The sequence below is a fragment of the Histoplasma capsulatum genome, genomic scaffold, assembly GCF_000149585.1.
Source record: "Histoplasma capsulatum NAm1 scaffold_1 genomic scaffold, whole genome shotgun sequence".
NCBI lineage: Eukaryota > Fungi > Ascomycota > Eurotiomycetes > Onygenales > Ajellomycetaceae > Histoplasma > Histoplasma mississippiense.
Window position 1 is genome coordinate 5,874,931 of NW_001813982.1, and position 10,643 is coordinate 5,885,573.

Sequence of the window (10,643 nt, forward strand, 5' to 3'; positions counted from 1 at the left end):
ATTTCTCTTTCACAATCTTCAAAACACCGTCGTGCAGCGGCTTTGACGGCCTGAGACTCCCGATATATCCACAGGAACCCATTATTCAGTCCATGAACGCCTTGCTTGCCTGCATCGGGCATGTGCGTTTATTCCTCCCGAGTAAATATATGAATTCTCAACGCATATCTCGTATTCTCTCCGGTTCTATTGATTTCATTCCGCCATCAGACCATCGAAAACGGCCGCCGTTTGAAACCGCGTATAAATAAGGCTGGCTTCTTCCCGCTGAAGTTCTATACTTAACTCTGCCATTTGCCATTTTCATCTCAACTGTGCTGCAATATCGCTATCAAACTTGCCCCTTGGCCACCCCTTCAATATGGGGCCCTCCTTGTGTTTCGATAGCACAACCGCGACGTCCGAGAATGGCGAAATTATGCCCTCCATGTTGGGTCCGGAGTACTACGGCTTCGACCATATCACTTGGTACGTGGGGAATGCGAAACAGGCGGCGTCATATCTCATCACGCGCATGGGCTTTAACCCAGTGGCATATCGCGGCCCAGAGACAGGATCTCGCGCCTTGGTCTCGTATGTCATTGCAAACAGCGGTGCTACTTTCGTTATGACCTCTCCGGTTTGTGGGAAATTGGCCACGGATGAAATAAGTAAATTTCAGATATCCGTCAGGGAGCAAGCCCTGCTGGATGAAATCCACACTCATTTGGAAAATCACGGGGATGGGGTAAAGGATGTTGCTTTTCGGGTAAATGCAGACGTTAAAGCTAAGTGGGAGAGAGCTGTGGCTAATGGCGCCATTTCTGTGGTGAACCCTACCATAATCAGCGGCGACGAGCCTGGGAGCGGGCAAATAGAGATGGCCACAATCAAATCGTTTGGAGACACGACGCATACCCTCATCAACAGGGACCATTATAAGGGATGCTTCTTGCCTGGATACGTACGAGTGGAACAAGGGGACTCGATCAACGAGCTTCTGCCTCCGATTGACTTCATCGAAATCGACCACTGTGTTGGGAACCAGCCGTGGAACGGCCTGGACATGGCAGTGAAATTGTATGAAAACCCCAACTTTGATGATGAATGCTACCCCTATTCGGTGAGATTTTCATGGAATGAGCAAAAGGGCAGACACCAATTAACATGACCATAAACATAGCTACGAAGACTGTCTTAATTTCCACCGTTACTGGAGTGTCGATGACAAGTCCCTGTGCTCCGGCTATTCCTCCATGCGCTCCATTGTTGTCGCGTCCCCCAATGAGGTCATAAAAATGCCCCTAAACGAGCCAGCAGTGGGCAAGAAGAAGTCCCAAATTGAAGAGTAAGAAAGAGGACTCAATATCCGTTCTCCCCGCGGGCCCATATATATATATATATATATATATATATATATATTTGTATATTAATATACATCATCACGCAGATTCGTCGACTACTACAACGGCTCAGGAGTGCAACATATCGCCTTCCGCACGAACGACATCATCACCGCCATAACCAATCTCCGCAAAAGGGGCGTCGAGTTCCTTTCTGTGCCCGCGGCGTACTATGACGTTATACGCGCCCGTCTCGCTGCCATGAATGCCGGTAACACAGGGGTCCATGGCGATAAAAAAGGAAACCTAGTCATCAACGAAAGCATAGACACATTGCAGGCGCTGAACATCTTGATAGATTTCGACGAGCAAGGGTACCTGCTGCAGATATTCACGAAACATGTGCTGGACCGGCCGACGGTGTTTTTCGAGGTGATTCAGCGGAATAACTTCGATGGGTTTGGCGCGGGGAATTTCAAAAGTTTGTTTGAGGCGTTTGAGAGGGAGCAGGCGGCGCGGGGAAATCTTTGAGTCAATATATGGTTATAGTCGCACCTCCGTTTTGTTTCCTTTTTGGATTGGGAGACATCTGGCTATGGTGTGAGATGGAACTACCAGGTAGGGAATAGGAACAATAGTAGTTTATTGCTACTAATAAAAGCCAAAACAAAAACAAAAGAAAGCAAGCAAGCAAGGAAAAGAAAAAGACAAAAAGGAAAAAGTGAAAAGAAGAAAAGAGGAGTAGAGAGAAGAGACGAGAAGAAAGAGAATGATAGAATAGAATAGAAACGCGGCTAATCTAGAGACAAGATTTTCTCCTTCCTAGCACCACTCCCCTCTTCGAATTCCATTTATAATGTTTTCCCCACTTGGATTCTAGCTTTGCCGTTTAGTGCAGCACCTTTCTCCGCATTCTTATGCAGAGTACTTGAATGCTTAATTAAACGTGGCCACTGCCGAAGAGCGCATGTTGCCGAATAAGTGTATCTCGTGTGTCGCATGGCAAGCGCAGGGAAGCAGGGATACAAGAGCAGGGAAGAGGGCAAAAAGGAGCATACAATAATACAGTTTTGGAAAGTTTGTTTATGAAAAATAGCATATTATTCATATCAAAGGACAGAAAGTAGGGAAATACAAGCATGGTGTCACATTTAACGACAGCCAAGGGTTCGAACATGAAAACATAAGAAAAGCAAATAAAAGCAAAAATTTTATATCATTACCGAAGAAGTAAGACGGAGGGAATGAAGGAGGAGAGCATATGATGACATACAAACTACATGGCAGTGATGAGAGGAAAGAAAAAGAAACCTGATCAGTTAAGCAACGATTGGGTCGGGATATTCAGTTTGGGAAGAAAAGGGGTGGCGGTGGATCGGCCCAACACATCCGGCATACCCACTTCCGCAATTCTATGTGGCGGAAAAGAAAGAATAAGAGAAACTTGGTCTTGTATAAAACCCAAGGAAGAAGAACTCACAATCGTTGGAGGGGAGGGATGAAAAGGAAAATTACAAGAAAATAGAAGTGGGAGGACAAGACGACAACCGCAAAAAGCACAATTGGTTGTTCAAAAGAAATGACGAAGAAAAGCGTTTTACGTTGAAACAAAATTCGTACTTTGTAAATGCCAGTTGGCTTCATGCGTTGCTAATTCTTGTGGCGGCGACGTTGCGATGGAGTCAGGTATTGGTCACGTATCTATGAACGTATATATTTATATTGATTGTGAATGGATGCAAAATGATGTGCTGTGGATGTGCAAAGAGGATACAACGAGAAGCTTGAGTATATTGCAAGTGGTGTATGCATTATGCATGGAAGAGGCGGGAAAGGATAAGATGATCGAATTTCGTTCCCGTACTACATATATTAACCAAGGGCCTTTCGTAGATCGACCCATTTCTGTTTGAGGCTCTCATGCTCTTCGGACATCTACAATGATCCAAGTGGATGGTTAATTAGTAGGAACGAACAAACAAGGAAGAATAAGTTTTAGGAAGGTAGTGGTAGAGATGTATTTCTTACCTCGGCCCACTTCAACTTTGTATCAACAAGATCTTTCTCCATCTCGGCCATTTGCTCCTCCATCGACCTATTCTCGTTCTGCACCTCGATGTTTCGCTTCATGATCCGCTCCATTTCCGTCCGCAGCTTGTCTTCCAGCTCGGCAGGTTGTCGGTCAATAACAATCTTCAGCTCCTCGACTTCAACCTTGTAACTTTCATTTGCATCTCGTAGCTCCTCATTCTCCACTTTGAGGCGGACTAATTCTGACGCAAGCTGCACATGCTCCGTGTCTGACTTCTCCGCGCGCTCCTCAAGCAAGCGGATGCGAGCGGCTTGCGTTGCGACAGTGTGCCTTAACCCTTCCAACTCTGCTGCCTGTTCCTGTTCCACGCGGACTTTCTCTTCCCATTCTGCAGTATACGTTTTGATCATGTCATCCGAAAGTTTGACAAGGCACGCATCTTGGACCATGAGATCAGCACGATAGACTTCTTTGTCAGAGGAACCAGAGCTGCCGAAGAAGCCAGACTCGAGAATCGAGCTCGCAGATGGCTGTTGGTCGATATAGACGTCAAATAACTTTTCTTTGAGGAAATTAGTTAACGACGCCATATCGTTCATCCCTAGCAATGCTTCGGTATTGCGCTGCATGATTGCGACAGCGAACCTGAGGATTGTCGGCTCTAGCCCTTCCTCGAATATCAAATCGTAAATGCGGAGGACAAGTTGAAGCGGGAATCGGTATGCAAACAAGGTGAGAAACCACTGCGTTGCATAGAGTTGGGGTGTAACTCCACGTCGACGCAGATGACAAGCCAAGGCAGGTTCAAGATCCTCCAGTAAGCGCTCGAACTGGTACAGGCGCATGTGAAGTCCAGGCATATCTTGGATGAACATGTCTCGTAGGCGGTATTTGTTCATTAATTTAACCAGAAGGGTAAATGCTTCCCCTTCATCCATCTAATTTTATTTTTATCCAAGTTAGGTTGATTGTACGAGATTAAACTGTGCATCGTTCAAGTGAAAGGCAGCGAAGTGAAAACTTACATTGAATAACAGAGGCATAACAATAAAGTTCATCCCCTGGGCGTAGCCCACGCCTTCATCATACAACGCGTAGGCTTTGCAGAGTCCAAATAACCCATCTTGGTTGCGCTGTGACAAAAAATATTTTGAATAACTGGTCCTTGATCCCAGGTCCCGCCTGATAGCTTTCTCCAGCTTCTGAAGAGCGATTGCATCTTCCTTTGCTTTTTGCTTTCGAGCTGCCTCCAGACTTGCTTGTGCTTTTATTACAGGATCTGGGTCTTTTTCTGGAACCAAAGGGGGAGAGACAACGCCATTGCTTGAGTTAACTGTGGGACTCGAGAGATCAGAATCTACTGAGGACCGGGAAGAGGATAACGATTCCTTCTCTTTATCCTTCGGAACTCCGTTACTTTGGCCGTTGAGAGTTATGGCAGAACTGATGCTCCAGTAGCGATCACGATCCTTCTCCGTGCCTCTCGCTAACAATTCTCTGTATACATCCTCCAATTCCGGATTTCTACTGTCTGCAAGAACTTGCCAAATAACCCCACGGATCGTTTGTGGAATACCTCTCTTGATAGCAGCATTCAACTCCTCCGCATTGGATCCTTTAAGAGCCTCTGGTCCAACGTTGACAACATGTTGCCACAGTTCCCAATCAACAGGAGCTGAGGCATCAGTTGCGGAGGATGATATACCAGAGACAGTGCCGGGCGCTAGGTTTGGATTGACAGTTGGAGGCAGACCTGGTGATGTTGCCACAGGAGATGGCGCAGGTGGAACAGCAAGTCCAGTTTCGCTCTTCTCAGATTCGCTTTTTGGGCTTCCAATGGTGCTAGCACGGCCCTCATCATGGGCAGAGGTAATACTAGCTGCCTCATCGGCAACACCTTCGTTCCGTATTCTCAGCAACTTGAACTGGTCTCTCAAGCTGTTCCGTCTCCTTGAATCGAAGCTGGCGGAATCCCCATCACTACCTTCTTGTAACCTGGCCAGCAATTCAGGATTGCTGCCCACTGTCGATATCGAGGCCGCGGTATTTCTCCGGCTATTCCCCGATCCAGAGGAAGGTTTTATATCTTTGCCGCCAGAGCTAGCCCGCGAAAGCCAGGCAAACGGACTGGTAAGTTTCCGCGAGGTTTGTGGGGGATTCGCTAATTGGGTTGTTGGTGATTGATGTTTGGTTGCTGGAGGGGGTCCCCACGGTACAGAGGGAAGGGAAGCGGAGAAGCCCTGGAGGCGCCCAGTTTGTTTGGCGGATTCTCTTGAGGGAAGGGGAGGAGGGCCACTTGACGAGTCGGGGGATGTCTGCTGCGATTTCTCATCCCCATTTCCTTCCTTCGGAGCAGCCAAGTTGATTTCATCAAGAGATGTTGTGGAGAGACGGTGAGCAGCTAATAGGGGCGATTTTGAGGGTTTGTTTTTCTTCGGGGTATCATCTCCCACGGGAGATACTGGTGACAACGTATCATCATGGCCACTCTGCTTCCTGTCAGGTATGGGCAAGGGAGGATGGACTGTGGCTCGGGGGGTGGTCAGAGATCCGTTCGAAGGTCGACGGTCGGTTAGAGAACGGGTAGCGCTTTGGGGAAGTGGGGATTCAGGACGTGGTGCAGTATCCTGTGCGTCTTCGAAGGCATCCTAGGAGAAGAATACGATAAGCAATCCATTTTATTTTAATTTTATTTCATTTCCCTTCTAGCTTCTTATCTAGCAGCATTATTTCTAAGCAACTGAGGGGGGTTGTAACCCACAGCTTCATAGTCCGTATTCTCCGCGCTGCTGGATACCATGGCTGGTCGTGTGCATGTAGTAAAGTTCGTCGTTCACAATATCCCTTGCTGAGCGTGGTAACTATGTGGGCTTTGGAGGAGAGGAGGTAGCGTCCATAGACAATTTGACCAGATTGGATAAATCCTTAGCACTTCGGAGGGTAAGATTGGCTAGACTAAGTCCAATGGACAATAGAGTAAGGGTGGAAAAGGCGAACGATATAGGTTCAGGCCTGGCCGCGAAAAATAGCCTTCAGCTACTATTTATTTACTAAATTTGCACTGGAGGCTATTTTTCAAGGCATGGAGTTTCAATAACCAAATCGATCGGTCAATCAGTCAAGACTGAAGCGAAAACCAGAAAGAAGAAGAAAAGAAAAGGACGAAGATCGCCAGGGACTGACAGGCCTTGGATTGACACGGTTAGCCTCTGTGGCGAGGCGTTGATGTTGGTTGTTGGACGACGACGACGGTGTGTTTGGAGAAAAAGAAAAGAACTCTCGAGTTGACTCGCCTCGACTTGCTACAGACCGGCGAAACCATCCATTGTCATGACTGACGGCGGGAGAGTGACAACCAGGAAGGGGATCTTGAAACATCTACAATTAAAGACGAGCTAAGTGGTCTAGTGTCTTATCCGCCACCGTTTTTGAGTCCCATCATGCTTTAGAGGATGGGAGTTTTGAAACAGCAACCTGCAGGCTGCCTCACTATGGAAATACATATGCTGATTCTCTGCGTCTGCATTAGTTACAGCGCCCTGAGTTTGACAAATTCTCCTGGTATATAACCAATGGCTCTTGCGGGGCGGATTGTAGTGGTTGTATATTAATCCGACCTGCATGCTGCAATTTACCAATTCGGGGATTCTCATCAGTTTCGTCCTCGAAACCTCAACCACGAAGATCTCTTAGATGTTGGTTTAGTTTATTGTCATATCATAACAACTTGAAGTCACTGACATGTCCGAAGTTCCCCTCCTCAGTGGCCAAATCGCTAACCGCCTCTTCATGCGTGTGTGATTATTTGCCAACATTTGGACATCAAATGCATTTGTTTTTGGCTTTGTTGCCGTTCTCTTTGTCCGTAAGGTCGAACAATTCTCCAGTTTAAGAGAAAAGCAAGGATGTGTAACAATCTAGGTGCTCCAGAGCCGTTTATTGGTTTTCATACGATTTGGCGACCTGGTATCTACCAATTCCTCGCACATAGAGGTCCTCTTTTTAATCCAAGCCATGCAATGCTGGTTTACAACAATCCAAATTCCAATGCCGCCGTGTATTTCATGCTGTGGAAATCTAGGTGTCTACGTGCTTTGGAATATCGTGAAACATCGCCGCACTTACAGGTTCAGTGAGGCCTCCAAATCTAGCCACCTCCCTTGCCTCAGTGGATCAAGCCTTTTCAACTCACATAACCATCCAGAGATCCGTTGCTTCATTTCCGTTGACATAACCCCTTTGACGCGACAAATAACCACCCCACAGCTGATTAGAGCCTGATAAATCCACTTGCAATCTTCCTCTCCGTCCAACATCTTAGTAATAGCCTCAACCTCGTTCTCCAGGTATTCTAACCGTTCAACATCCGTAAAATTCGGCGCCATTGTCCCTGAAGCCAGCGCTGGGTCAAAAGTGCACATCAAATTCTGGTGATAGAACCACAGCGACTGGTCATATGGGTCGATTAAAGCCCGATGGATCAATTTCAGCTCTAAATACCCCCCAGGAATGAAGGATGTTCCCTCGTTAGCAATTAACAATTGATCCAGTCTAGTGGACAAACTCGGTTTATCAACCACCAGACGGACTTACCACTGTCGAGCATCTTCTTCCTTTCCTCATCACTAGCAGACTGTTCGTGTAACAGCCGCAAAATAAGTTGCGTTCGATTATGCCAAGCAGAGAAGTTGGATAGATTAGCACCAATCATCTTAGTTGTGTAGTCAAGCTCAGCCTTCGCCATGCTTGCAGGCGTCGATGCGTCCTCGCTATGGCCTTCTTTTTCGTCATCCTTGGAAGCTAACTCTTCGAGTGCCGATACAACTTGTCGACGGTAACCCCAGCCGTGGAAGTTCCTGCTATCCAGGCTGAGCAATTTGCCCACAAGCGCAAGTTCCTCCTGCCAGAAACTTCGGGAGATAGAAGTCGGAAGTAGAAGAGTAGTTTGCTCTAGATCCCAGAGGCGGTGATTCCATATCCAATAGCACTTGGGATATCCCCGGAGAAGGGGAAACAGAAATTGGAGATCGGCTTTGATGATGTTTTTAATTTGACCATCGCCACCTCCCTCTCCAGAAGACGTAGCTTTGGAGAATTGGTGCTGTAATATTAGGCGCCGCGTATTCCATATTGTATAATACTCTGGATTCTTAGTGAGCAGTTCTGAAGTTTTGTTCAATGCTTCCGTGCTGAAATCGTGTTCTGCTCTCTAGTTGCCGTTCTCGGCAAGTTTAGTTTGTCAAGTACATGTACATGTAGTCTGCAGTATCTACAAAAGAGTGAGCATTTACCTGCGAATTCACGATGCTGACGAGTTCATTATATGTCTGTATTTTCTGGGATTCTTTCTGCCATGCCGCCTCCGTCCTCCGCATGGAAGCGTTATATCGTGGAACTCCGTGCTAGTCAAAGTACATATGTACGTTAGCTGGCACATTCAGTATGACGAAATTAGGGCAAACCTACGCTCGCCATAGGAATTTAATTAGTATTCGGTATATTGTATATGTAACTATACCTGCAGTCGAGGACAGAGAAGGCGTAAGGTCTGGATCCATGTATTAGCGGATTGCGGGAAAGCAAAAGGCAATCTTATCAGCTAGTTGTAACCTGTTATCAGCACGTGACAGCGGCTCCATCACGACTTCTAGCTTCCACCTCAACCTCAAAACAAACAAAACCACAAAAAACTCCAGGAACCTAACAAGCGGGAAACAAGCAGCTACAATGGAGGGAGAGGCGGGAGATTCCAGCCCTGGAGACGAGACCGTTGAAATGGCATTGCCTGGGTGGCAGCTCAATCAACCTCAATCTGCACTCAGTGACACCTTTCTGTAGGACACAGCATCTAGCTACAGCAATACATCGCATCATCTTTAATGCTATACCTGATTCCTCTCTTTGTCGTTTTGATTACCTTTGTACTCGACCACCTCTCATTGCATTTTCAATTTTAGCACTTGATGGTGGATCCCTCGTTTCCCCCCTGCCAGGGCGGCAGCAATGCTCTCAAGGTCCCAGTCGCTTGAAGAGTTAAGACACAGCAGGAATGGTGATAGTCTCTCCTTAATTCACTTCCATGACTCTTCTGTTGAACAATCAATCTCTGGACCTGACTTCGCAGTGTCCCCAGAAGCCCGATCTTCGGATTCGGCTACTCCCGCTCCCTCTCAGTTCGATTCGGACTTTTCTCCTTCCTCCACTCTAAACTCAATTACCAGTCCCGGATCCAGCCGCAATACCACCAGCCCCTCAAGCGATAACATCTTTATTCAAGGGAGGAAGCCGGCTGCTGTCGCGGTATATCACGGCCCGATACCTTCTAGCTTACTCAATGCACCTAATACAAGGCGGAGCTTGATCAGAAGTCCGTCACCAGTCTCCCGTAAGAGACTCTTGACTTCAGATCGATTTATCCCAGTTCGTGAGCCGTATGCTACAGATGTGCCTGCATTCCGCCTAAGTAAAAATCCATGCCTGCTTTCTCCCGGGGAAAAACTACTCCGGCGACGCGACCCTAAGACAGACCCCTTTGCGCCATACCAAGCAAGGAGACGCTTAGGTCTCTCTAGGTCAGGCCGATCACCGGACCGTAGAGACACTCCTCATCACCTACCACGACATGTTAGTGATACCTCGGTTTACGCGAGGAATAACAGGCCGGTTAGTCGCGGAAGCCATCGACAGATCAGCGCGGGCGCCGTTTGGAACGTGGGAGGAACTTCTGCCGCAACGGGCAGTGCGCCCATAGGTGTTCACGATGGCCACGGGGGACTCATTTCAACTGGAACAAATGCGCCAATGTATATTGCCAACTTTCTGAACAGGAATACGCATGCCCAACATCTCAAACGTCATGAATCTCGTCTTGCAACCGCTTTGGATATCGATCAGGCAACTAAAGTACTGAATTTTGGCCGCGCTTCGTTGTTTACGGATCCGAGAAATATCACAGAAGTTTCCCAGCGCGGGAAGTATTCTCCATATGTTTGGAGACAAAGCAGTTGGGTGAGAACCGATAGCAGTACTTGTGAGTATTAGGTGTATCCATTTTCCACAGCACCCTACCGGTATTTCTGGCGCTCTCCCTGCGTCTTCTTCTTCGTCCTCTACGCTTCTCTCTCCATTATTCGAAAGACCTAAGTCTTCTATCCAAAGAGATGTATCCTAGCTGACTCAACTAAACCAATAGCACAAGTGAAAAGCACAGCTAAGCCAGCCCGATCCGCAGTTTCCATCGACGCTTTTCCGAGTTCTCGATGCACCTTCTTCTGCGTGATGATTTTCTA

The 10,643-nt window shown here is 47.3% G+C and overlaps 4 protein-coding genes across 4 annotated transcripts; 2 read left to right on the forward strand and 2 right to left on the reverse strand.

The window, feature by feature from the left end:
* Nucleotides 1-361: 361 nt before the first annotated feature.
* Nucleotides 362-1,853, forward strand: HCAG_01683 (4-hydroxyphenylpyruvate dioxygenase; the record flags this gene model as incomplete). Its single annotated transcript, XM_001544586.1, has 3 exons — nt 362-1,059; nt 1,163-1,327; nt 1,430-1,853. The coding sequence occupies 3 exons, from the start codon at nt 362-364 to the stop codon at nt 1,851-1,853; spliced, it is 1,287 nt and encodes a 428-aa protein (XP_001544636.1).
* A 1,341-nt stretch (nt 1,854-3,194) lies between these two features.
* Nucleotides 3,195-6,154, reverse strand: HCAG_01684 (conserved hypothetical protein; the record flags this gene model as incomplete). Its single annotated transcript, XM_001544587.1, has 4 exons — nt 3,195-3,257; nt 3,351-4,292; nt 4,380-6,002; nt 6,116-6,154. The coding sequence occupies 4 exons, from the start codon at nt 6,152-6,154 to the stop codon at nt 3,195-3,197; spliced, it is 2,667 nt and encodes an 888-aa protein (XP_001544637.1).
* Nucleotides 6,155-7,290: 1,136 nt separating this feature from the next.
* HCAG_01685 (conserved hypothetical protein) lies at nt 7,291-8,829 on the reverse strand (the record flags this gene model as incomplete). The annotated part of the gene is made up of 5 exons (XM_001544588.1): nt 7,291-7,324; nt 7,480-7,846; nt 7,948-8,563; nt 8,646-8,756; nt 8,821-8,829. 5 exons carry the CDS (start codon nt 8,827-8,829, stop codon nt 7,291-7,293), a joined length of 1,137 nt encoding a protein of 378 aa, XP_001544638.1.
* A 528-nt stretch (nt 8,830-9,357) lies between these two features.
* Nucleotides 9,358-10,555, forward strand: HCAG_01686 (predicted protein; the record flags this gene model as incomplete). The annotated part of the gene is made up of 2 exons (XM_001544589.1): nt 9,358-10,362; nt 10,547-10,555. 2 exons carry the CDS (start codon nt 9,358-9,360, stop codon nt 10,553-10,555), a joined length of 1,014 nt encoding a protein of 337 aa, XP_001544639.1.
* Between the last annotated feature and the right edge of the window lie 88 nt (nt 10,556-10,643).